We start from the raw sequence: 27,242 nt of genomic DNA on the forward strand, positions 1-27,242 counted from the left end.
AACCTCACCTCCCATGTCTCCTGAACCTTCAACAATCTTCCATCCCTCAGCTGAGTAACCACATTGCCCAGAGAGTGAGCAGTGATGGTGGAGATGCGGCTGGGATTTGGGAGTCTGAGTCAGAAGATTCAAAACCAAGCCTGACAGACCAGGTATAATCAGGTACGGGAGCTTCATAAAGCAGAGCCTGGGGGCCCTCACACACCAGAGTGAGGCTGTGGTCAAATTACGAAGGGAAGCAGGAAGTTCACAGGAACTGAGACATGAGGTCAGAGCCCAGGCAAAGTGTCTGGGCAAGAGAATCTCTGGAAGCAGTGTGGTTATAGACAACAACAGCAAACACAGTCTGAGCCTGGGAACATCTTGCGTATTTCCTCTAGGGGCTGAAACCAGCCCTGGGGCCAGGTGGCTGGGAAAAGACAGCCTGGACAGAGGGGATGATGAGAATAGAGAGGAGGGCAGGGACTGCACTTTTCCTGAGCCCTTCCCCCAGCTATCAATCTGCTGTTAGGAACCTCAGAAAACCTCTAGTTCAGGGGTCACGTGCAAAAACGTGGGCCAGACAGGTCACAGAGGTGAGATAAACCAGGTATTAGGTACCAAAATGAAGAGTGGTGACTGTGGCAAATGGGAAGGACATGCCCAAAGTGGTGGCAGCTACTCAGCTCTGGCCAACTGCTGCCCTATGGGAAATGGGATCTTACTGTTGCCAGATCTTCTAATTTTCCAGAGAAGCCAGAAGCTTTTTTTATTTGATTTTTTTTGGCTGCGTTGGTTCTTCGTTGCTGCGTGAGGGCTTTCTCTAGTTGCGGCGAGCGGGGGCTACTCTTCGTTTCGGTGCGTGGGCTTCTCATTGCGGTGACTTCTCGTTACGGAGCACGGGCTCTAGGCGCGCGGGCTTCAGTAGTTGTGGCACGCGGGCTCAGGAGTTGTGGCTCGCGGGCTCTAGAGCGCAGGCTCAATAGTTGTGGCACACGGGCTTAGTTGCTCCGCGACATGTGGGATCTTCCCGGGCCAGGGCTTGAACCCGTGTCCCCTGCACTGGCAGGCCGATTCTTAACCACTGCACCACCAGGGAAGCCCCAAGCTTTTGTTTTTATTTTATTTTTTTTTATTTTTTATTTTTTTTGCTTTTTTTTCCTTTTGTTTTTAAATTAAAGTTTATCATAAATGTTGCCAACCAATTTAAAAAAGTTTTAAAAACCATGTCTGTAGCTATGATTTGACCCACGGTGGCCATCTTAACTGCTGCCAGTGCCTGGAGAGCGACTGGTACCTAGAGAGGCTGAGTGACTGGGTCTGTGGTAATACTATGTGCAGAGTTTCCCTGGGACGTGTTTGATATCCATGAGGGACACTTTTGTGTGTAGAAATAACTATCCAGAAATTACTTTGGTTTTAAGAATTATATTCAGTTTTCGAAGTTACATATTCAAAATCCTAGTTCTTGTCTAAGCTGTTAAGTTCAGCTTACAAACCTTATTATTTTGTTTATAAAACAAAGGAGTAATGTGAGGTTAATATATTTTATTTCTTAAGTACTTCATTTATCTGACTAAAACAAACTTTCCCAAGTACTTAATTATTATATCGCCAATAGATTATGTTCATAAATACAGCAAATCTCAAATCATTTTAAATGTTCCAAAACAATATAGAGACTTGGCGAGATTTTGACTTAAAATTCAAGTCTAAATAAATTATTCAACACTCTTTAGTTGGTATTACAAGGTAAACCTATCAAACTAAAAGGCAAATTCTCCTCCATATGTTAAGGATTTAAAAACAAACTGCATAGATTCCTTCGAGCAAATATAGTAGTGCTGCAGGTTCCATGTTCTTAAACATGCCTATCCTTCATTCTAAGTTCTCCAGAGTTAAAAGATGCTTACCTATCAAGGAAACAATTGATGCTGCACAGACATTTTGGAGGTTGCCTTCTCAGATGGTTGAGATGGTAAAACAACCAGAAACACTGATTGGGCTACTGACTGGATTCTAAGAAGGGACTCATAAATTCCTATTTGTTGTCTCTGAAATCTCTATCATGGGGTCTCCATTACCTAAGAAGGTGGTCACCCAGCTCACATCCCTGAGTTTGATGCGCTTCAATACCCAACTGCATTTTCTCAGACATCTTGAACCCCACCTAGGCTGTCAGATACCTTGATTAGGTTGTGCATTTCCTTGACTCTGAAAACACTTAAAAAGTCTTTCCATCTTGAAGATTTCTGCTTTCTTTTTATATTCTTCCTTTCTGGGAGGACCACAACTCTGAGGTATTAAGATGACAGCTGGCTGAATGCAGGACTTCTCTCACAACTTTGAGTTGTAGTCACAATTCCTAGGGTTCCCCTGGCAGGACTCTGATCTCATCCATAGCTCACTGTCCTGTCCTCCACTCCACACAACCCCTCGACTGGCTTTTCCCTCTAGCACTCGGCACCCACCTTCTTTCTTCAAACTCACCTCTCGACATCACGCGTTCTTCACTCACCCCCACACCAACTAGATGACCAAAGGACCCCTACTCCAGCTCCAACATAGTAGAGTCCTGTCACCTTCTCCCATGATTCTTCCTCACTCACACTCACACTCCTTACGACAACCGATCTCACCCTAGACAAGAAGGGAATTCCAATATTACTTGTTCACACCAAGGCGTGGACAACTGAGTCCCTTTTAAGCTGGGTAAACTAGCTGCTTCCTAAAGGGAAAAGAAATGAAAGAAAGGGAACTAATATTTATTGGGCACTTACTAGGGAGGCACTAGGCACTGAGATGTTTCACTTGAGCTGTCTCATTCATTCCCAATAGCCACTCGAAGGGGCCTGTTAAGAAAGCAAAGTTCAGAGACTGTAAGTAATCTGACCATCTCAGCATTGGGAATGGTGAAAACAAGATTCAAACCTAATCCATGGGACTCCAAAACTTATGCCCTTTCTCAGCACACTGCTTTTCCTTCTTAAACCAAAACAAAATCCTGACCAAATATTGGCACAGTGAAAGACAGTGTTTTGGTGGGAAATGCTGCTTTACTGTTTCCTGCTGGAAATGTGGGAGGCTCTTATCTGTGAACTCCTGCAATTCTATGACCCACCCACTCTGGGAAAGCTCTCCTAAACCACCACCCAACAAGTATTATATAGCGCTCAATTTAGACAGCATTTTCACGTATGTTGTCCCATCAGCCCTGTAAGGGAGGCGGTGATAATACTGACCACTTTTAAAGATGAGGGGACTGAAGCATGGAGACAAATGTGCCCAAAGTCACCCAGCCTGAAAAACGGACATCTAAGATTCACATAGGGGTTCATGGCCCCTGAACCTTGTGTCCTTTCCACTTAGACACACCATGTCCCCCCCAGACACCCTCCTGTCCTATTTCCTTCATTCTGGGGATCAGATGGTAACCCAGAGCCTAGGTCTCTGTTTCTGCTCCTTAAGACCCCATCCTAGCAAGACCACCTTTTTCCCCATATCTGCCTTTCAGAATTTCAGTCTCTTCCACAACCTGGTGATCTCTTCCATTTTGCTTCCCCACCCCAAGTCATCTCTTCTGTGATTCCACTTCAAGTGTCATTATCTTGAGAGTCAGAGTAGGATCAAAAAAGCCCAGCTCTCCAAGCACTAACTAGACACTGGGTCTTCATAATAAACCGTTTCCTGAGTGCCCATACTGAACTGAGTGTTTTAAAAACATCATCACAAACGCTCATAACAATACTGCAAGCCATGCGCTATTTTCCACCCCTCATAGCTGAAGTGGCAGAGGCACAGACTTAACCTAGGTTAACAGGTTATAGTTAGGAAGCAGCCAATAGGGGTTCAAACCCAGGAGTCACATCCGATTCTCCATTCTTGTCAAATCATCACATGAACCCTTGTAAGAACAATGACTATACTGACTGTAAAATGGGTGGGGTTTTGCTCACAGTCAAAAGCTCACTATTCAAAAACTTGGAGGGAAACTTCACAAGCCTGTGGCCCTGCTGCCTCTAGACTAGCGTGGTGGCCTCTGTGCCCATCTCCCTGTCTCCTGTGTCCCTGCCTGCTGTGCCTCCTTCACACCTGTTGTGCCACCAACTCACACTTCCAGTGCTTCTTATTCCCTTGGTGACAGCAGGTCTGAGGCCTTCTATTTTCACTGACAGTGTTTCAGGTATTTTTAATATTATAAAAAATAAATTTTAGATCATTCCTCAGCGATAGCAGCATAGTAGATTAGAGTCCTTGTGAGTTGGAGGTCACCGAGAAGGGGTAGGGAATGGTAACATGAGCAAGAAATTTATGCTCCTATCTCTGCTCTGCTCACGACCTGACAACTAGACTTGCTCTGGGAGTAGACGCAGGACCTTTGTCAGAAAGCTACATGGAAGAGAAGTAAAGGCTTTAAAAGAGACAAGGCGGGGGCCACTAGAAGCCAATGACAATCGAGCCTCTGCTATGGAACAGTCACCCTGCTGAGCCTTTCTTTATATACCTTATTTCACGTAACCCTGACAAGGTAGATAATGTTATCCTCATACATATGAAGTTGAATTTCAGGTAGTTTGTCATTTGCCCAAGGTCACATAGGATGACAGATCTAGGATTCAAAGCCAAATATGCAAAGTCCTCATTTTCAACCACTACCCTATACTGCACCATACACTATACATTCAAGAGCTTGGATACAGAGATAAGAAGCAGAGCTTCCCTGAAGGGCAAGATTGACCTCAATGATCAAGTAAGTTTTAAGCAAACTGAATAAAACACAGCAACATTTTCTGGGGCCAGAAGGCTTCCAAGGCACAGAGCGAAAGAAACCAGAAGTGGAGAGGTGACTGCAAAGTGACTACAGAATGGCCTGAAGCCCAGAGACGGCTTGGCACCAGCTAGAGAGAGGTCTTCTTCATCCATGGGGCTGGAGACCAGGGTCAGACCCAAGAGGATATGAGTGGCTAGAGGGGCGCTGCAGAGAGGCATGGCTCATAGTGGGGAGGAGGGGAGTGGCTGGGAGTGGGGGAAGAACCTAAGAGATCAGCGGGATATCAGTGCGGAAGAGGCTGAGAATTCCAGGCAGCCAGAGTACATCTCGGGCTGATGTCTAAGTAACTGGATCCAGCATCTCTTCCAAGTAGGGTGGCAGGGTGAAACTCCAGAGGCCAGAATGAAGTCTTTTGCGGAAGCAGTCAGGAAAAGGGTTACAACTGAGCAAGTCCAATCCATCTGCACTCCAGGACAAACCTGGGCTGACAATCAAAATGATTTTCAAATGTTTCTGTAGCTAACCAAAGGGTTTTCTTTTTTTGGGGGTCCACTGTCTGGCTCTTTCCTACGAGTGATTCTTAAAACCCTTAAACATGGAGGAACAGAGTGTTTGCTTTGGGACTGGAAGAGAGAAGCCAGAGAAGAAACATGCCTTTTACTCCTCCCCAACCCCTGGTTATCTTCCAGATATCACCTTAGACTATCTGACTTCTTGCAAGAAGCCTACTGTGAACACCGGAGCTTGTCAGGTGCTTCTTCTCTGCAGACCTGTAACACTGCCTGCTTGACGCCCCCGATGAACTGAGAGCACATGGGTAGAGACTAGCACTGGGCCTGAAACAAATGCTCCAGGGGCTCCACAGATGGTAGCTACTGAGACTCCAGTCTTATATTTTTCTGAATTCTCTTCGGAATGCCCCTCTGTCCTAAAATAATCTTAACACATATGTAACTTAAATACATGGAAGAGCATGCAATAAAATGGAAACAAGCGGGCCTCATTTGACTGCTGTGGTGTTTCATGGTATGAGGTTGGCAACAGCTTCTCCAGGTGTAACGGGAACTCACCCAGCTGCCCTCACCCCTCACACAGCGTAAGGAGACCTCACACCTGACAGCTTCTCACGCCGGCCCTGGGCCGATGAGAGCGGTAAAGTCTGGCTGACCAAGTAGAAGGCATCAGACTCTTCCCTGTTTCCCTCCCTCTAGGGTGGATTTAGATACCAAGGCTCTTCTGTCTGTCCCCATCTCAATATGAGTTTCTCCAGCATAATTTCCTTATTCTTCCTTATGCTCTTGAGAGGAAAGGAATCACTGAAATCAAGTTTCTGAATAAGTCACAAAATAAATATAACCACTACCACAGCCATTTATTAAGTGTTTGCCAGGCACTGTGGTAAAGCTTTACAAACATTGTTTCGATCAGTCCATCAGCCCTGAGGTAGATATTTTCAACACCCACCTTCCCCTACACACATATCATTATAGTTGAGGAAACTTGAGGCTCAGAAAGGTCAAGTCAATCAACAAGGTCAAGCCCAGCTGATAAGTAGCAAAGCTAGAAATCTGAACCAAATATATCTGACTCCCAAATCCATGTTTTTATACACTATACTAGATTGTTAGGTTGTTTCTCATGGAAAGTTAAAGGACACATGCTCCTTCCCAAAATGTCACCTGAAGACTAGATTTCAGGTGGGGAAGAAGGCAAGGCCCAATTTCTTTTTAAATGTCTTTAATCAGCTACTGTACTAAACATCTGGAGGAGTGAAGTGACAGTCTGGGTATATAAGCTGACCACTGGGCCCCTGTCTCCTGCTACCCCAGCTTCCAGGGCCTTTCTCATCGAAGACCTCCACTCCTGACACATGACTACTCAATATGCTATTTCCCTTCCAGCAAACACTGACACAAAGAAGTCAGCCAAATTTGGTGACTCAGAGCATCACCAAAGACACCTGAGAGAAATTAGCAGACATTCCCAAAACACCCACCATCCCTGAACTGCTGAACCCTAAGGCACACAGATGCATGTATGTGGAAACACAAACTTCAGTTCTTCCCTCCAGGCTTGCCAGGCCCAGCTCCACTCCTGGGGAGTCTCCTGCTCAATCTCTCCTCACTGGTTCTCCACTGCCCATGATTCTCTAGGTTCCCTCCTCTCACCCATCTCCGGAGGCCTCACTAACCACAGACCCCTGGTCCTCAAGGTTGCCAGTGTCTGAGGCTTTGTCCCCCAGAAATGCACCAAGTGCTCAGCAGGGCTCCGCTGAAGATTCTAAGTCCTATGAAGATTAAACAGAACTGGCTGAAGACTAGCAGAAAGGGCTCCCAGAGTTGAGAAAAGCTAAACCAGGACGTACAGAAGTGACAAAGGAATGGCAAGAGAACAGAGCAGACACAGAACAAATGGACTAACCATGGGTAAACGAATTATTGCAGATCAGAAAAGGAACATGAAGGGATCCTAGAGAAAGTCAATCCAAACACCTGCAGCCAGAGAGCTTCTAAGAAAGCAACTGTTTAAGAAAAAGGACCTTGGTGAAGAGGCTGCTGAAGAGCCTAGGCAGGGAGAGTATAAGTAAGAGAAACTGGGGGCACTCTGGAAAAGGAAGCTGGAACATCTCTTTAGAGCAGGCAGTTTGAGAAGATACCAGAGAAGTAGGCAGGGACAGGGGGGCAAGAACTGGAGGTTCCGGAAAAAGGGAAGATGACATGGGCAGAAAGGCCAGGGCCTCTGGAAGCCCATGAGCACTTCTTAGGAGCATCCCAGTACCCACCCTGTTTGGGTAAAACTGGTCCCTGAGGGCCACTCTCTGCAGCCCTACTAAACCCTGCAATGGATTCTGAAGGGTAGACAAACCAGAGGTAGGAAAGTTACCAAGGGGAGAGACACAGCCCTATCCATGGGAAGTTCACATTCTGATGAGACAACCAACCACCACCATCACCCCTGCCTCCAATCCTTGAGGGAGCCACTGATCTAAGGAACCCACCAACATATAAGCCACAAAACTGAGAAACAAATAACAACTGGTGCAAATCCTGTCCACGATGTTTGAAGAGACAGAGAGATGAGAGATGAGGGGACACGGAGACCTGAGAAGATCCAAGTTGGGACTCTCCACACATTAACACTCAGCCTGTTAGTTCATCTCATCACCTGCTCACACATCTGGGCAGGGGTCTCCGTGCCTTCCACATAACTACAGCTGCAATGACGTGTGAGGGGGGAGGGACAGAATCATCCTTGCTGGGAGCCTAGGATGAAGAGTCCTCCCTGGGGAGCCCAGGGGCTGGGAGGAACCTGGAGGCTGAGGTTTGCTATCTACTCATCTTCCTCCTCTCTCAAGTCTCTAACCTTGTCCTCATAGGGGGCACCACACATGGCTTCATAACCTCTGGGTGTTTCATGTGGTTTCCTCTCCAACTAAGCAGAGGCTCCTGGAGGATAAAAGAGCAGGTTTTCTCCACACCCTGCAGTGCAGGAATGTAACAAATACATGTCACAGGTGGGGTATCTGGAGTGTTGATTACAAAAACATTTTCCACAAACAGCATACACATGTCAAAACCATTCTATTTGCTATTCTTTGCCCTATCACTTGCATTTGACACCCTTTATTGGCTCATGCCTCTACATGTCTGTTCCTGTATCCACCTCAGCCTGGGGACTGGGCCCACCTAGACTTTGCTAAGAAAATACCAGCTCAGCTTATGGTGGGAACAGTGAAAGTGTATATGGCCCAAGAGTCTCTGGGGGGCAGAAGGAAGGTCTCCTCATGTTGGGTTGGCCCACTGATAAGGATCCTTCCCCTGTCTCCTAACAGATTCAGATTAATGATCGCTCATTCCTAATTGTCAAATTTCTTTTCCTTCATCCTGTGTCTAATCACCAGTGACAGAAACCATTACGCAAATGAGAGCAGACGACTTCCCCCAACTGTTCGCATTGGTAAAAACCTTGTAATTTAGAGCTCTGATTTGTAGGGGAAGCTGGTCTCCCCCAGGCATCCTGGGCATCTGCTCAACTGATGCCCAGAACAGCCCCTCCTCCACCCCCCAAACTTCAACCCCCCAACAAATATTTGACTTCACAAAAGAGTAGTTTCCTCTGTACCTGCTCGTGTAAAAATAGGATCTTGCAACATGGCTGACCCTCATACAGGCCCAAACACCCATCTTCCCCTCATGTGTCTGCCCTCACACTGCCAGCTAGGAGAGAGTAAGCAACAGAGCAGAAACGTTCTACTCTGCTACGAGTAGAATTTGAGCCTGAACAGCCCTAACCTAGGTACGTGAAGGGAAGAGCCTCAATCTCTTCATTGGGGGAAACGGAGGCAGCAGAACATGAATCAAAGTTCTTAGTGAATATCTAGATCTAGATCTTCAATTCTACAGATGCAGAAGCATGCTGGGAAAAGTTATGGGACCTATTCAAGGACACACAAGTAACCAGTGGGATCTAGAACTCAGTTTCCCTGTAACTTCTTCCAGAACTCTTAACTCATATTATGGCTTCCTGGCAGTTTTCCCAAGAAGTCTTTAGCTGGAGCCCAGAAGAGCTTTCACCCTGAGCTGTATCTTCTGTATCCTTTTGGGCTAAGCCTGTCTGTACTAGACACTGCCTGCTGCCGGTAGTCCAAAGGAGGTACAGTAGGAGAATCAATGTAGTTTGGTGGAAAAGAACAGCAGGGGGTTTGCAGCCAAACAGTACTAGGTTTGAATCCTGATTGCCACTAACTGCTTATTCTTGAACTGTAAAATGAGAATACCTACCTTGCACTAAAAGCACTAGGCACACATTAGGTGTCTAATAATCAGGGATCACTATTGGACATGAACCCAGAGACATTACCCAAGGATCAGGACCCAACCTGTGAAGGTCCCTCCCCCTCATGCAGACCTGGGTCGGCACAGCACCCAGAGAGGAGCAGCTGAGAGACCACGCCTCCCTGCTGCACATCACCCACACCTTTGAGGAATGAGCAAGGGATGCAGCAGAGCTGCTGAGAAGGAAAATAATGTGCTATATTTCAAAGTGTCTTTGTGGTCAATTTATCTTGTCTGCCTTGTTTTCTTTGCTGTGTTCCTCTTTCCCAAAAGAGATGGAGGGATGGAGATCACTGCAATCACATTTTCCAGCATTGGCTATATTTGAAAGAACTACACTTGAGAAGGTACCATGTTTGAACACCCACACTGCATCAGAGAACCCCAGAATGGGGTACTAAAAATAAACACCCCTCCCCAAAATACACACAAGTGCGCTCATGCACACACACACATATGCATCCTCTCAGTCCATCAGTGCACTGTAACTGTGAACTGAGCTCTGGGGGTGAGAGCCATAGCTCAGACACTGGAAGTAAACCTTTGGCAAAAAAAAAAAAAAAAAAAAAAAAAGGAAAAAATGAACCCAGAGACTTCCAACTCCTTTTTCCTTCCAGAGAGAAGGGGCGTGGAGATGGGAGTGGAGGTGAGCAGACGCAGGGCCACCACACTGCCCAATCCCAGGGGCCCCACTTCCATTATACAGGTGTGAATGACGGCCCTTCGAGTTGTGCAGTGCACAGCTGCCCAGCAGTAAGCTGCAGCCCTGAGAGGGGTTCCAATGAAAAGCTATGAACAGAAAAGGAAATTCCTCTCCATGCTCCACCAGTTGCCCTGACTTCTGAGGGTGTTTGTGGAACATTACAGTGGGGTCTGGCAGAGGCGCTGGCTTTAAGAGGCAAGGCTACATTTTTGCCCTTGCCATGAGGTGGATGACATGTGGTGAATTAGCTGCCTAGGCTTGACCCCATTTTGTCTCCTGAGCCAAGAAGCTCCGCAGACACAGAGGACGTGGCCTGGGCAGGGAGGGTCATCGGACCTGGAGGCTCTAGCCAGTCAGCCTCAGGCAGGTTGCAGCGAGGCCTGACCAACATCCAATGGCTAAAAATGAGTTTAAAAGCTTTAGACCAGGTCAGGCAGCACTGCCTTGGGGCTCCCGCTGTATGTCCCACTGGACAAGGTTAAGCAGTAGAAACTTGGTAAGCAGAGAGGCAGGCCAGTGTGGACACACATGCACGCACACAGGCACAAACATCCACACACACATCCACACAGAGGCTTGCACCCCTAGAACCTAGAGAAGCCATTGCTAGGATGACTCCCCTGGCACCCAGGACAGAGAACAAGAGCTGGTGCTGAAAGAAAGAAGCTGTATGTGTCTGTAATTTGGAAGTTATGCACAATCCTTGGTTCCTGTGTCCCAAGGCTCTTTTCTGTGTATGGCTTGAGCTTGAAGGTTCAAGTTGGAACCCTGTCTAATTTGCTCTCCTAGGAAGCTATTTAGGCTCTCAAAGGCAACCCTCCCCACTCTCCCTCTCCCCACTAGAGTCTCAGTAGCCATTCCCAACAGCCTAGAGCCTCACTCTGCGAAAACTGGGAGGGGGCAGACTGACCTCATGGTTAGGATAGCTGTGGCCCTGTAGCCCAGATGCAGTGGGCGTCCAAGAACATCTCCCCTCTCTCAGGCTGAGGCACTGAGGTTGCAGGAGCCAGAGCTGAGAGCCAGAGATGGCATCCTGACCCAGAAGGAGGGAGCAAGGAACAAATACATACACGCGTGTGCAGGCATACACACGCACACACATCCCAAGGTTGACAAACTAACACACAGACATGATGACATCCAGAAGCTGGGGACTCCACACACTGAATGCAGGACTTTAGGGGGCAGAGAGGGAAGGTGCTGGGGCACAGAGGCAAGGGTAAGAAGTCCCTCCGAATGGGAGTGGAGTGCCAACCACCCTGCCTTGCCCCGAACACCTGCCTCCAGGGCCATGGCAAGAGTCCAGTCCATTAAGTGCAGCGTGCAATACTAGCGTTTGGAGTCTCCTGTCCTCATCAATGAAGCGGTGTGGACGGGCTAGCAGTCACCTGGCAGGAGGCCTCGACTCCTGGCAGGCTAGTTGTATCGGCCCTTGATCATTGTGTTCAACAAGGGCCCCACCTGTGAAAAGACATGAGGAGCCAGTCAGAACTGCCTCTCCCCTAGCCCCGGAGCCAGATGAGGTGTGTCTGGAGACATTGATGTCCAGCCAAGGGCAAGGACAAGGCTTCCATTCAATCTTGTAAACCCTCTAACCAACTCTCTTCCTAGCGGTCAACCCAGTATTCTGGAGCATGGCCCTCTCCTCTGGGTCCATCTTGTATTACCTTCCCTCTCACAATACCCTACATTTGTAAGCAGAACCAAACTGACAGACAGAAGGTCAGAGGAGCTAATAATCCCAGACACCCCGAGTGTTTACATGCATGTTTTGTAAATGTGACTTAAGAATCTTAAGTGACTCTATATCCTGAAAAGATCATTTGTAATCAGGCTGGTGCGATCTCCCAAGCCCACAGGTGCTCTGAATGCTGAGGCTATCCACAGGACAGAGGTAAGAGCATTACAGATACAAACCTCCCCCATTTACCCAATGGGCCACTGGCACACCTGCGTGGGAAGCAGGTCTCAACATTACCTAGAGCAGTCTTGGCACAGCTGGGAGCGTGTGAGTAGATGCTTTACTGCTCGCTTCCCATTCCAAAAGAATCCCCTCGGGGGTCCCCAGCTGGCACACAAGCCCCATGCGGAACATTACTACTAGCATGGAACAGATTATAATTGATCCGCCAGTCAAGCCCAGCTCTCATCAGAAAACAAGGATTTTCTGAACATACCCATAACCTCTATGAAGAAACAGGACAACAGATACTGAAACAGAAGAGCTACACAGACTGTGACACCAATCCTGACTTTCCCTGGTCGCTCTGCCCACTGAGTCACAGGAGTGCCACCTTGGGGCAGCCACATACCTCTTGTGGGTTCCCCAAGGCCTCTCCAAGCATCTTCTCAATGTTTCTCATTATGGCCACTTTCTGATGGGCTTTGAGAGGATATTCAATTCTCTTAGGGGTGGGGGCCCCCTGCAAAGGAAGCAGCAGCTCAGGAAATGTCTTTAGCAGGCTTCAGTGTCACCCATTGTTCCTAGCACCATCCTCCCTTAAGAAACCCAGTTCAACCCCACCCTCTCCAGCTCCCCCAAAGACCTGGGAATCACTTCAAGAGATAGCCAACCTCCCCACCCTGCCCCTAAATAATTTATTACACCTACCTCACCCCACTCCCATCTACGAAAAAAACCATATTCACCTTATACCAGAAGTTCACAGTGATGGTAATCCCCCCATTTAGTAATGACTCTATGTGATGCCACCTGCAAGAAAATAAACAGGCTCCTGTTTGCCACCAATACTTTTCAGAGGGAGGGATCCTCTGAAACTAGGTAGAATCCTGCTAAGGGATATAATGAAGACAGACAGTACCTTCACACTCATCCTATCAAACACACTCTGGGGCTAGAGGCAGTGGTGTTCAGCCTTCAAATACCAAAGAGTCAAGAACAGTTTCTCTAGCCTCAAGCCTCTGGGATCTCTTTGGACTTGAGGAACTGTCATCTTGTCTAGAAACAGTACTGTCATTTCCCCCATGTTCAGTATGCTCATCATCTGGATATGCCAACCTTCCTGTATATCACATAAGTCCAATCCTGCCACAACTCAAAAGAAGAGACATGGATAAGGCTTTCCAGGGAATGGGAAAGAACGCTCCCTAAAAGCCCCCAGTCCTAGCCCCATCCTCACCAGTACATTGGGATGTAAAGAACATCACCAGGGCCAACCACTGTTTCGTAACCAACCACGTTCTGGAAATTGGGGAACCTCTCGTAGTCAGGATTGTCAAAGTCCACCTGAGAGGTTCAAGAGAAAAAAAAAAATCAGTCAATCACCAAATTTTTATCAGTAACTTAGGTAGTCAAGAAAGATGCCTTAAAAAAGTCTTTAGAATTTATATCCAGCAGAAGACACAACACACATTAAACATACACAAACTCTCTCAGAGAACGACCTAAGAAGATGGGCATTGCTGAATGTTAAATGATAAAGAATACTAAGCCTCAGTGCTCCTGAGGTCAGAAGCCAATCATCACAGTTTAAAGGTCAGAAAACATACTCATGGCCTGCAGATCTGAGGAATTAGGACTCATTCTTCACCCAAACCTTCAGAAACTTTCCCCCCAATACATATTCTAACCAGCAAAGATTTCTACACGAGGTAGCTAAGCGGTTTTCTCCTCAAGAAAGGAGAGGCGCTCTCTGGTTGGCCACAAAGTCAACCACACACCTCACTGAGATCCAGAAAAGACATTAAGTGACATATCTCAATTCTATTCACCCTTCTCTTTATCAAAAAGAAGTAGCATCCATGACAAAAGTAAACAATTATTAAATCCAATGGAGACATACACATTTTGTTCCAAGAACTTATAATTCAATCAAACAGAATAACCAGAGTCCACCAGCATCAGTGATGGGGTCTGCCCTAAACATCTGGGGACCACCACAGGGACCTGGAATATATAAACTACATTGTGAAATTGTCCTCTGAGTTTGTCCAAACCTGGCATACCTCCACAGAGAAGGGAAAAGACATGCCAGCCTTGGATCTCAAAGGAGTTCTACACCCTCCTCAGACCACACGAGCTCACCTGGCTCTGTCTGTCACATGGATGATGAACAGGATATGGGTAGAGGCACTCAAACTGATCCGGAGGGAACAAAATGCATCGCTTGTAGCCTTTTATCTGAGCAAAGAAGTTCTGTTGCTCATCATAGTGAGCAGGTGTCACATTTCCTGTAGGAAGACAGACATTTTCTTATTCAGAGCAGTAACTCTATTGCACAGGAAGGAACATAGGCCCCAGTGCTGGAGAGAAACCCAGCTTGCCCTCTCAGCAAAGGGTTCCAAATCAAAATTTCAGGCAAAATCAGGGAGACTGTAATTACAACTCTCAGCCAATTAGGTGCTACACTTTTAATGGGTGATAAGTCTAGTAGCAAACATCACTGGCTAAGAGTTCACCATCAATTAGCAAAGTAGACTTTCTTAAATGATGACTGCTGCCCTTACTGGAAGCAACTGCACATCAAAGTGATACAAGTATGGCAAAATAATATACTCCGTACAGGTACGCCCCGCTTTTCAAAAGTTCGCTTTACGTCACTTTGCGTTTACAAAAGACCTACATCTGTACCTGTTTTTGCTAACCAAAAGAAATCCAAAGAATTTGGATTGGAAATTGGAAATTTGGAAGCCAAAGAATCCTTTCCATTTTTATGAAAAAAAAAAAAAAAAGCAAAAATATCATTCAGTGTTTGTTTGGCAGCGAGCCATCATAGAGGCAGCAAGCGCAAGCAGTGAGAGTGGCACTGCCAATCTCCTCCCCTGGAAACTATACTCAGCATCTCAGCATCAAGCCAGCATCTCAGTATCAAGCCACCATAGCTCTGAACTGTGTCTGTGAGCATCTGTGCTTTATCTCAATTTACTTTGTGCATCCATTAGCAAGATGTGTCCTAAAGTAATTGCTTCTTTGTTTTACATCATCTCGGCTTATAGAAGGTTTCACAGGAATGCTCTTTTAGACAGCTGAGGGGAACCTGTACTTGTACTCTTCTTGACTATGGCACGAATTCAAGGGCAGCAAAAAAACGCGAGTTAGAAACAACTGAAATGACTGGTATCAGCAATGCATGCATGATCTTCTTTGATGGAGTTAATCAGTCATTTTAAGTTGTACGAATATGTACTTGCTTTGGGTAGCTCTTTTGGAGCTCAAAGATTCTCAACCTCTGCTCCCACTTCATCACACCTGTGGGATTGCAACACTTCTTTAGATCAACACTGGAGCTGCTGATTCTCATCGAGGGAAGCATATCAGATTCCTGAAGAGAGTTGTATACTTTGAATAAGGCAAATTATTTAAGATGCCATCCTGAATTAGTTCTGCCCTAGCGTATGTATGCTCCATCTACTCTTTGTAAGTGGGGCTGCATCTGATGTTTATCCTTTGCACAATCTTTGAGAGATCAAGGGACCTCTGCAGGGAATGGAGTTTAGAAAACATTCCCCAGGTCTGCCTGGGTGGGCCAAGACAGCTGCTTTCCTAAGTGCAGAGATCCATATGCATCCTCAAAGGAGACCTGCTCTTTCATCTCTACCTGAGGGATCTGTTTCCCTGCTCTCTACACCACAGGATAGGAAGGCAACATAAAAATTCAGAGTCAAGTAAACAAGAACTGGCTCCTGGCAGGTCAACCAAGAGTTGGTTTCAAAGGGTCAGGTTAAGGGTCAATTCATAAGTTGCACTGCTGGAAACTTTTATTAACACTGCCAGCAAAGGACCCAAATCTGAAGAAAGGACAATCAAAGGGGAAGAAGAGACTTCAGAGCCTAGTGGTGAATGACAATAGGTAATTACTCTGCTTCCTTGTTCAACCCAATTTACTCACCATTTACTAAGTACCTACTATGGGCCTGGCACTGAGCAAGTGACAGAAAATAAAAATAAGAATAAGACAATGAACCTGGCTGGTAAGTAGCTCTCTTTCTCCTGATTGGAGTTTAAAGGTTCCTCTTTTTATTTAAAAAAAAAAAAAGTATTCATGTATTTGCTTATGTATGTGTAAAATCCACTAGCAGGATACACAAGCAACTAATAACATATGGTGCCTCCAGGGAGGGAAGGAAAGGCTGGGAAGCTGGGAAAGAGGCTGGGAAATAGAAATGGAAGAGAGATTTATCACTACATACCTATTTACACCTTTTGAATTTAACCCCATTAATGTATTATCTGTTCAAACGATAAGGTTCAATTTACATTGGAAAAATGTTTCCCTCTTCTACTGGGATAAAAATCTTCTGAATATAGACAGATCCAATAGAGAACAACAGAATTTTAGAGATCCCTAATATCTGAATATATATACTCACACAGCAGCTGAGGAAGGGAACAGGGAACTTTCTTTTTAGAGTACCTGACATAACATACGTTACCTCGTTTAATCTTCATAGTTAGTTATAAGATATTACCGTGTTCATTTTACAAATTAGGAGACTGAAACAAGAAAGTTACGTGACTTGTTGACAGTCATGGAGCGAATAAGTGGTGGGGAAAGGTTCAGAAATCACTTCATATGACCCCAAGCCATGCTGCTTTCTGAAAGATTTCTTACCTTCCATGCCAATAAGCAGCAGGTTAGAGGTCAGCTGCCCCCAGCCACGCTTTCCCTGTTGCTTATTAATCCAGTTCCAGTTAAAACCCAAGAAGTCCATGACAATCTTCCTGCCCACAGTGTCATTGAGTGTTTGCTGCAGATACAACCTATGTTCCCCAAGAAGAAAATCCCATTAGTGCATGTACACACTGTCCCTGGCATGGCCTCTCATACCTGGAAATCCAAACCCAAGCCCATACCAACATCTCCCACAAAGAACAGCTGCAGTCATGGGACTCTCACAGAACTGAATCCTTACCTATCCTTCTCTGAGCTCTGTTCAACACCAAATTTTATATTTTAGAGAAGTGATTCTTAACTTTTTCTGGGTCACAGTATGAATCCTTTAAGAATCCAAGGAAGAAAAAAAAAGAATCCAAGCAAGGTTCCCCATAAAAATGTACACATTGAACTTTAATATAATTTCATAGATTTCCTCGAAGCCTACCCACAGACCCTAGAATGATGACTCAGCCTTGTTCCAGAAACTCTCGGGGCACGAGACATCCCCTTTGGCCCTTGATGGCCATTTTGGCAGCTCGTATTATTGTTCACCAAGAACTAGTTCCCTCCCTGTGAGAGTTATTCTTCCTCACCTCCTTGAAGCAAGGCTTGCTTATATAACTTGCTTTGGCCAATGAGATGTCCACAAAAGTGACTGGTGCTGCTTCCAAACTGTAATTTTAAGAACCAGTACACACTACCACATCACTCTCCCTCTGCCACAGCAACTGCAAAGTATCCAATGGCAACTGCTAGAGCAATCTGTGTCCCAAAGAGCAAAAGATGATGTAAGTAGAGTCTCCAGGTGACCTGAGATGGACATGTAGCATGAGTGAAAAATAAACCTTTGTTGCTTCAAGTCGCTGAGCCCTGGACTGAAGCCTAGTTTATCTTAACTGATTCAGCCACCTATCTGTAGCAGCCATCTATAGCTGAAGAAAAATACCTCACTAAGGTTTCTGCAGACCCAGGGCCCCTAACATGCCTGAGGAAGGTAAGAAGTTACTTAATAGATATGAAAAGCCAAACACACTTGATCAAGCCCCAAAAAACATTATTTAGGGGGCAAATGTGAAGAAAAAGAAGTAATGGTCCTGAGAGCATTACTTCAAAAGCTCAAAGGTATCCCAGTGCCTGGAATCACAATGTTTGAGGCAACATTAATTAAAAATCTTGATAAGTTGGAAACAGTTACCTGTTTGGGGACATAGAACCCTCAAGACTCGAATGCAACCTTGGAACGTTCCCCAGAGATTATGATGTACATATATTCATACAAATATTTCTCGAGTAACTCTGAAAGAGTCAGGAACACTCCCCAAACAGGAATCTAAGCAATTCCTGTGAAACCTTAACAGTAAATCCTCAAAATAGCTCAAAGAGGATCCTAACACCCTTCACCCCAGAATCATAACAAGCTGTACAATTATACAATAGAGGTGGTTGGTGCTAAAGTCAGCTGATAGGACAAATCTTGCAAATAGTAAAAAATTTTCCTTAAATCACCCATAAAGTACAGACTACACTCGTGGTTCAGACTTAGGCAAAATGCTCTCGCTACAGGAAGCAAGAAACTTAAAGTGACTGCGGAACCAGAGGACTCATGTGTCTTATCTCATGCTCATTCCAGTGCATACGTTCAATCAATAGCTTTACACTCCACCAGCATCATTTAAATCAATCTCTCTTCTCAACATTGGGTGTATGTGTGTGTGTGCGCACGCGCGCACGCACTGTGGTAAATTTGAGGACATTAATGCATGAGATGATTCAACTGAACCAGTCTCTATAAGACATAAAGAACAAATCAACCATAGTTCAGATTGTGAAAACTCTTCTGGTCAAAGTTCCATCATTATGACAACAGCTAAGAGTCAGGAAGCCAAAAAAAAAAAAAAAATGTTTCAAATCCTTTCACTCTGCCACATACTGCTAACAAAGTCAGGAAGAGAACTGAGGCTGGAGAGTGAAGAAAAACCCAGGGTTGGGCACCAAATGTGAGACGGAGATAGTCATTCACCATCAAGTACTCAGTGACAGCAATTCCCCAGAGGCAACGTTATTTTGTGGGACTGAATGTTGTCTGGGACCTACATAAGAGGCTGCCCTCATAAAGAGAGATAAAGGTAGAGAGAAAGAGTCACTCCCGTGTGTGTATATGTCTTGTGCTTGCTATCATCAATACAACGCAACACATCCATATTCTCCCCACCCTCACCTATACAACTTTTCAGCCTGCATTGCCCCCATTCAAATATTTTAGGACACAGATTGCAAACCCATAATCTCAGGAAATCTACTGACAGATATTTTAGATTGGCCTCTTGCAGCATTTTAAAAAATATGAATTAGCTGCCCACATTTAAAAGTCAAAAAGATTTTAAATAAAAATACTGATTTCTGGTTTCTCTTGAAAAAAATCAGACTATCTGGCAACCCTGGGACTGCACTCCAAAATGGAAACAAGAGTCAAGTAATGACTTCGCACTTTGAATAAGGCATATGCCTTCAGCTTCATCATGGCTTTCACCCAAACAACTTCACTCACTTCATTCACCTACCTGACTCTGCTAGGCAAGTGTGACTCTCACTTTATGAAGACAACAAACTTGAGAATCACAGTTCAAGTCCAGTCATTCCATCATCCCTCACGCTAGAAAACTCATCCTCAGATAAGTAAAGGAAAAGAAAATAGATGCCCTAGATCCAATGGAAAACCACGACCTGGGAATTTACCTCTCTTCACCTCCTCGCTCCTGTATATCCTGCAGTTTCTCAACAAACTCATGAAATTTCATTTCTTCCCTATTGGACCTCGGCTTAAAGTTCTGGAAATTAGCCATCTTTTTCTCATCATAGTACAAGAACTTGTGGGTGCTGGCACTGTACACAGAGAAGTCTCCGTTGCCAATATTTTCTTGCAGGTATTCAAGGTCCCATTTTAGGGCAGGATACACAAGATTTGTGTCGGTCAGCACCACAGGCTCCTAAGTGGAAAAAACAAATGAAGTCGCCCCAAGGAGCTAGTGGGTTCTTGTCCCAAAATTCCAATACTTCCCAACTTCAAAATTACTTCTCCTGTTAACCAGCACGAACCCCGCAAGTCCCATTTTTCCTCGCTTCCCTCTCCATCTCCACTTAGGCCCTAGTCCACAACCCGGCCTAGTCCACAACCCCTCCCTTCCATCACCACTCGCCTTTGACCTCTCCTCCCAACCTAGTCCCTTCCCCCATCCCCCACCCCCCACCCCCTCTTCGACGCGGCCCCGCCCCCTACCTCATTCTCGATAAGCTCCTCCGCCCGGGGGTCGCTCTGACTCAGACGCGGGATGGGCCGGGTCGGGAAGGTATAACTGCGCAGTTGGGACTCATCCCAGGCGGGGCCGGGGGCTTCAGCCTCTTCCCGGGGTTCTCCAGAGCCCGAGGCCGCAGCCTCCGCCGCAGTCGCCGCCATCTCCGCCGCTAGGGACGGCCCCACCGGAAGCGGAAGCTCCGCCTATTCCGGGGAAAACACAACGGAAACCATAGAGCTAGGCTGCGAGAGAGAGCGTTCCAGACACTAAGAACGCGGGGCCGAGCCCTGGGCGAGCGCCTCCTAATGGTAACCTATAGCTCTACACCCTACGCTCCGCCCCCGAAGACCCGGGACTAGACGTTAGTCCCACTGAATAGGGGTGATCATCGGGTTAACCAATTCACAAATTATTGCTGCCTCAGTGTGCCCAGGCCTACACAACAGGCAAAGAAGGAGGCAAGTTTAGTGGGGCATTAAATTTTACACTGATGGATGGGGAGAGACGCAAACTTGACCCACCTAAGGAAGTCAGAAGGAAAAGCAACTGTCCGATAGATAGATGTTGGGTAAAGGTTGCTCCGAAAGCCTCGGCAAAAGATATATGGCAACTTGAATTCTTTCGAAATCAAAGATGATTTTCTTTTGCTTGGCACCATTTGATTTTTCTGCCTGTGTCACCATCTCACCTACTTAAAGGCATTTTTGTCTATCTTGACCGAATTAGATCAGTGTTTGCTATTGATTGAATGCAGATGTCGTCCAACCATTCTGAACATCCATTCGATTCTCATTTACAGGAGGGCAAGTTGCTGTAAAGTAGTTCTCCCCCAAATTCATATACTGAATAGAATATATCAGTTTTTATTGCTCTGATATATATTTGGGAATGTCTATAATAATGGATTCTACTCCAAAACAGTGATCACCCTAAAACTTCCTGTAAATATGTGCATATTTGTACTGTAAATTATGCAAATCATACTTGTGTAGATAAAATGCACACATATTCATATGCGAACAATAATGCCCCCCCCCCCAATTCTTTTGTTAGGCTAGTGTTCGCTAATTGTGGTTCGGCTTGAAATGTATTTATCCAAGTCCTAGTAAATCTGAGCGAATTCTAGCAAATCTGAGGTGGGTTCAGATGATAGGATTGGTTTTACATTTGTTGGGTTGAGGTGACTGGGACATTCGGATATAAACACGAGACTGAAACTGAAGAACCAGTTTGGGGGAATTCCCTGGTGGTCCAGTGGTTGGGACTCAGCGCTTTCACCGCCAAGGGCGCGGATTCAGTCCCTGGTCGAGGAACTGGGATCCCGCAAGCCGCGCAGCCAAAATAAAACAACAACAAAAAAGAACCAGTTCGGGGCCAATTTGTGTGTTGCACCGTGCATCTAACTGAAGGAGATAACTAATTTCGAAAACAAAACAAGAACAAACAAGACCAAGGGCTGAATTTGAAGAATGATCACGTTTGGGGATGGAAGGAGAAACTGCCAGTGAAGGAGAGGAAAAAGGCAAGCAGTCAGAAAAGAGATTGACAGGCTCCTTTTACTTGTACCGGTCCTGGGGTAGGTGGGTCAGCTGTCCACCTGAGTTGCTCAGGTTCTGAGTGCCCGTTATCCCTGGATGCGTCTACGTCAGCTGAGGTAGAAAAGGGACATAACAATCTGAAATGTCAAAGCAGTGACCTGCTTGTTTTTCTCTCCCCGCTTTCCCTCTCTGCCTCTATCCAACCGCTCATCTTCCCTCTGGCTTCCTAGCACCGTTTAAGCCCCGCCCTTATTGAACCTTTAAGACTTTTCTCCCTTGTCGCGTTTGGCCCGGCTCAGCCGCCGTGACAAGGTCTTTGCGCATGTGCGGGGTGAAATAAGAAGAAGGTGAAGATGGCGGCGGCCAGGGCGGGGGTCCTGGGAGTCCGATGGCTGCAAAGGGCATCCCGAAACGTGGTGCCCATGGGTGCACGGACAGGTCCGCGAGAACGGGCGAGGCCTCAGTGTGGGAGGGGGGTGCCTGAGGTTTGGTGCGTCGGACGGAGGGTGGGTATTGTGGATACCGCGGCGGCCGAGTCCGGGCAAGGGCGGAGGTGGAATTGGTGTATTCAGAAAAACAGGTGGAGGGTCTGCTGGTCCCTCGAAGCCTCGGGCTCCGGTCTCTGCAGCCACCGCAGCCACCTGCAGCCTTCAGACTGGCAGGAGGAATGGGGTCGCTTCTGACGTGCCCTCATCTGCTCTCCAGCCTCCCACATTACCAAGGACATGCTCCCGGGACCCTATCCCAGGACCCCAGAAGAACGGGCTGCCGCCGCCAAGAAGTATAATATGCGGGTGGAAGACTACGAGCCGTACCCAGATGATGGCATGGGGTGAGATAGGGTCTGCTCGCACCTGGGTAGTGATGGGAGAAGTTCGGCTGGGTTGGGTAGCTCTACTCTGACCCTTTTCCCCGAACCTTTTAGTGACCCTTCAGAGTCAACGGTGTGGACACTTTTCTCCGTGGAGGGAGGTGGGAGGGGATGGGTGAGCAGCTGCAGCCGAGGGGACTTCAATTTTCTCCTTGGCTCAGGCTGTTTCCTCAAATGAGGAAGCTGAGGTTTTAATAGCTCCCTTGAGGACCCCTGAATAGCAGGAACCTTCTTTGGCTCCATCCAGAGCGCAAGGATTCATTTAGATTGAGCATCTGCTGGGCTCAGGTGCTGTCATCCAGGCACGTGACCAGGCTAGAGCTGGATTCCTGTCATGAGAACCTTATTTGTAGATAGAGTACTCTATATTTACATGTATATCTCTCTTTTAAGAAATATTTTGCAGTTAGCGCTGTGGAAGTCGTAGCAACTTTAAAGCAGATTAAATAGCCAACTCCCTTACCCCAGTTGATGGTTTTGCCCCCGCACCCCCGTAACATCCCTGTGGTTAATTGTCTGAGTTGATTACCATCACCCTCATTTTCTGTCCTAGCATCACTCTTTCAGCCACGGTTTCAGCAGCTCCTATTCGTCTTGTTGTTTTCCAATCACTTTCTGTGACACATGTCTAGTTGTCATCATTTCCTATGTCTTTTATTGTGTTGTGGACAAGAGCAGCCTCGGTAGCAGTCTGTATAACTTGAACCTGGTTTTGTTGGGGAAAATTCCAGCTTATCAAGAAGACCCATGAGGTGTTTGAGACTTGGAGATGTATGTCAACTATGTGGTTGAGAAACACAGTTGCTATGAAAAGTGCTTTTCTAATATGTACCCTTTTGTTTTTATTCCAATTAACTGGGCGATCTTAGTTTCAGACTCTGAACTTCAGTTTCTTTTTCTGTCTAATGGGGGAAACAGAGTGATTGTTAAATTCCCTTCCAGCACTAACATTATAACATTGCATGACTTTTCTTCTTTCTGTTGAAAGAAGATAAGAAAAGCTTACATATGTTAAAATGTTTCAGAGTTTGACATAAATTTTTAATGACAATTTGGACTTCTTTGGTTATTCTGTGCTTAGTGAGTAAAAATTGAGATTTTTTTTCACTTATCAAATAACATTTTTAAATTTGGTATTGGAAGGCATTCAGGGAAATGGATCTCTTTTATACCGTTTGCACGAATGTAAACTGGCACAGTCTTTTTGGGGGGAAATTTGGGATATTTACCAGTGGCCCTTTAACTCAGCATTTCTCAATATGTACACCTCAGGGAGAAAATTGAGATCTTGATTTGAAGGTCAGTTCCTCTGTCCTTAGGGGAGGCAGTTATCTCTGTCACTTGGTTTCTCATCTCTGAGATGAGGAGTCTGTGAATTGTCTGAGTGAGGCTGCTCAGAGCCCTGTCCAGAAGTTCTTGCTGTCTCTTAGGTATGGTGACTACCCGAAGCTCCCTGACCGCTCACAGCAGGAGAGGGATCCATGGTATGACTGGGACCACCCAGACCTGCGGTTGAACTGGGGTGAACCGGTGAGAGAACCATATCCCATTTGACCTTCCTTCCTTTTCCCTATGTCTTCTGTAGCTCAAATGGCACTTTTCTGCCCAAGTAACACTAAAGTTTTTCTGCCCAAGGAAGCGAGGTCCAGCAATCTGAGATCTGATGTTCCCTGTGTGTTGTGTGGAACGGGATGTCTGGGAGTAATCAAAGCTCTGTATTGTAAGAGTCAAAGCTCTGTATTGTAAGAGTTGTGAACTTCTATGACTGAGCTGTCTCTGGTCAGCAGAACCTAGACATAAGCCAGCATCCAGTCCTGTGGGCTACAATATCTCAGATGTGGCTCTCAGAATATTGCCCAGGGCAGTAGAATGCCTTTCAAGCCTTCTGTGAGGTTCTAATCACTCTGGACTGCATGCCTTTTGCAGGAAGAGCAGTATGTGACAGTGATCTGCCTTTTTGTCTCAGATGCACTGGGACCTAGACATGTATATCAGGAACCGTGTGGACACGTCCCCCACTCCTGTTTCTTGGAATCTCATGTGTAAGCACCTCTTCGGTTTCGTGGCCTTCATGCTGTTCATGTTTTGGGTGGGAGAGACTTACCCCACCTACCAGCCTGTGGTGAGTATCTGAGAAGTGCTCCCTCAGCCACACTTACTTAGCCTTGTTTCCTGAGGGAATGAAGTCTCTGGAGTAGGGATCCAGCCAGTACCAAGCTTGACTTCCTGGTAAGGCCTATAGAGGGTCTTACCCACTGGCCTGGTACAAGTACCAGAGCATTGCTCCTGCCTGCATCTTGGATCAGTCTGAGTGAGAAGAAACTGTAGTACTAGGTGAGGAATGAGAATGGAGAAGCCAGCTAGTCTTTAGAGTTGCCATTTGGGGAACTGTACTTACCAATAATATTTCAGCAAGTGATCTTTTAAGGTAGAGTCAAGGAATCTCGAGTTGAAAGCTTATCCTTTGTTGGTGTGAAGGGCACTTCCTATAGGGTACTGGAAGCAATTAAATGTTTACTGCAAGCATGGACAGTTAGATTTTAGAGAATGTAAAGGACATAGAAAATATACTGTCTGTAGAGAACAGACTTGTGGTTGCTAAGGGGTGTAGGGGAGGGATGGATTGGGAGTTTGGGATTAGCAGATGCAAACTAGTATAAATAGAATGGATAAACAACAAGGTCCTACTGTATAGCACAGGGAACTATATTCAATATCCTGTGATAAACCATAATTGAAAAGAATATGAAAAAGAATGTATATATATGTATAACTGAATCACTTTGCTGTACAGCAGAAATTAACAAACAATGTAAATCAACTATACGTAAATTTTAAAAAAGAAAGAAAATATACTGTCTAGCTTTAAGGACGTTTAATTTGGATAAGAAGAAAATTTAGATACATGACATGAGCAACATTGGAACATATATATAGGAATTTGGCACAGTTTTTGTGTATATATGTGTGTAGTGAATGTGTATGCTGGGGGTATCAGGTGCTGTTAAGAAGGATTATGCTAGATGCTAAAATACATATATTTTAGATGGTGGGGAGAAGTTGAGAACATTTGGGGCGAGAGAAAATAGAATGAAGGAAGAGGACAGTGAGTTAGCTGGAGTGGAATAGGCTTATAAATAGTTCCTAGATAACCAGCTGCATTGGTTACCTGGAGAGCTATTAAAATTCAGATTGCTGAGCCCCACTTCCTGGAGAGCCTAATTCAGTAATTTCAGAATGGGGTTCTAGAATCAATATTTAACAAGTTCCCAGGTAATTCTGATGTCCTGGGAAATCAGGTGTCAAAACTGCTGTGTTAAAAAAAATATTGTGAAGTGAGTTTGATCAGTTAGGTTGGGCACCTTTTACTGCATGGCTAAGGGATCTGGACTTGATGATATAGTGATGCACTAATTCAGTAAATATTTATGAAGCCCCTATCACGCACCAGGTACAGAAGGTGCTAAGGGTTGGGGATACAGGGATGACTTGGTCTGCCTTTAGGCAGCAGGGAGCCATGTTGGGTTTCTGAACAGAAGAATGCCATAATGAAGCCTAGGTTTTTAGGAAGATTAATTTGGGAGTAGTCTACAGGGTAGATTGTGAGGAAAGGAACTGAAAGCAGGAGGCTGCTGTTTGCAGTTGGCTGCACAGTGCTACCTGTGCTGAGATAATCAATGTCCTAAAAGTAGCGTGTGTGTCTGTGTGCACTGACACAAGCCTTCCTACTGAGCCCCAGGGGCCCCAGGCTGGAGAGTGCACATAGGGCTGGTGTGAGCGCTAACTTCACTTCAGGAGAGCAAGAAACACAGTGTGGCTCTTCCATTTTTCAGTTCTGTAAGCACATCACCCTTTTCTCCTCCCCTTGAGCGGTGTTCTCTGACAGCTGTTTGTTGGTAAAGCCAGCAGCCCCTAAAGCACGTCCGAGCCATGTCTCCTCTGTGCTTTCCCCCACTGCTGCTCCTGCACGCCTCATTTGCTAGGCCACTTTAGTGGTGGAACCATTAGAGGCTGAGTGACTTAAAAGGAGATTGAGTCTGTCTCGACCCTGAGAGAGAGTGGGATGGATGGATGCATCGTCTCATTTAGAAAGCTCTCCCTCACACTCTCCCTTTCTCCCTCTCTCTTTCTCCTTTCTCCCTCTCCCTCCCTCCCTCTCTCTCTCACTCTCACTCACACACACACAGTGTAGGCACCACTTCTCTTACAATCTAGGCTTTCTCTCTGCCTTGGGCTGAGCGGGGAAGAGGAGTGCTGTCCCTGCTGTTCTAGCCCAGCTGGGTCTGACCAAAGCCTACCGTGTACCCATTTACTGTGTGTGATTCTTCACTCAGAGCGGGGTGTAGCCAGGTATTGGCTACATAGATATATGTTGTTCTTGCTGACCTGTGTTTTTTTCTTAGGGACCAAAGCAGTATCCTTACAATAATCTGTACCTGGAACGAGGTGGCGATCCCAACAAAGAACCTGAGCCGGTGGTTCACTATGAGATCTGAGGAGGCTTCGTGGGCTTTGTGCCCCCTAACTGACTCCCTCAACCCTAGAGATTTTACCTTAATGAAATCGCTAATAAAACTTAGTACTGTGGTATCTGTGCCTCATTTCCCCAGGAATAGCCACTGCTTAAGCACAAGA

At 46.0% G+C, this 27,242-nt stretch overlaps 2 protein-coding genes across 3 annotated transcripts; one reads left to right on the forward strand and one right to left on the reverse strand.

Annotated features, from left to right (window-relative positions):
* Positions 1–1,391: 1,391 nt before the first annotated feature.
* HIF1AN (hypoxia inducible factor 1 subunit alpha inhibitor) lies at positions 1,392–20,392 on the reverse strand. 2 transcript variants are annotated; one of them, XM_057530778.1, is made up of 8 exons: positions 20,183–20,392; positions 19,642–19,892; positions 16,861–17,009; positions 14,334–14,479; positions 13,429–13,535; positions 12,938–13,001; positions 12,601–12,711; positions 1,392–2,831 (listed from the first exon to the last, which is right to left on the reverse strand). In XM_057530778.1, the coding sequence occupies exons 1-8, from the start codon at positions 20,357–20,359 to the stop codon at positions 2,805–2,807; spliced, it is 1,032 nt and encodes a 343-aa protein (XP_057386761.1). In that variant the 5' UTR covers positions 20,360–20,392; the 3' UTR covers positions 1,392–2,804. The 2 variants fall into 2 exon arrangements, with proteins under 2 accessions (XP_057386761.1, XP_057386759.1); XM_057530776.1 differs by lacking the exon at positions 1,392–2,831 and adding an exon at positions 11,317–11,749.
* A 1,633-nt stretch (positions 20,393–22,025) lies between these two features.
* Positions 22,026–27,194, forward strand: NDUFB8 (NADH:ubiquinone oxidoreductase subunit B8). The gene is made up of 5 exons (XM_007187344.3): positions 22,026–22,174; positions 22,442–22,568; positions 24,038–24,137; positions 24,574–24,729; positions 27,011–27,194. The coding sequence occupies exons 1-5, from the start codon at positions 22,090–22,092 to the stop codon at positions 27,101–27,103; spliced, it is 561 nt and encodes a 186-aa protein (XP_007187406.1). The 5' UTR covers positions 22,026–22,089; the 3' UTR covers positions 27,104–27,194.
* Positions 27,195–27,242: the final 48 nt, after the last annotated feature.

Source organism: Balaenoptera acutorostrata, chromosome 16 (genome assembly GCF_949987535.1).
Source record: "Balaenoptera acutorostrata chromosome 16, mBalAcu1.1, whole genome shotgun sequence".
Lineage (NCBI taxonomy): Eukaryota > Metazoa > Chordata > Mammalia > Artiodactyla > Balaenopteridae > Balaenoptera > Balaenoptera acutorostrata.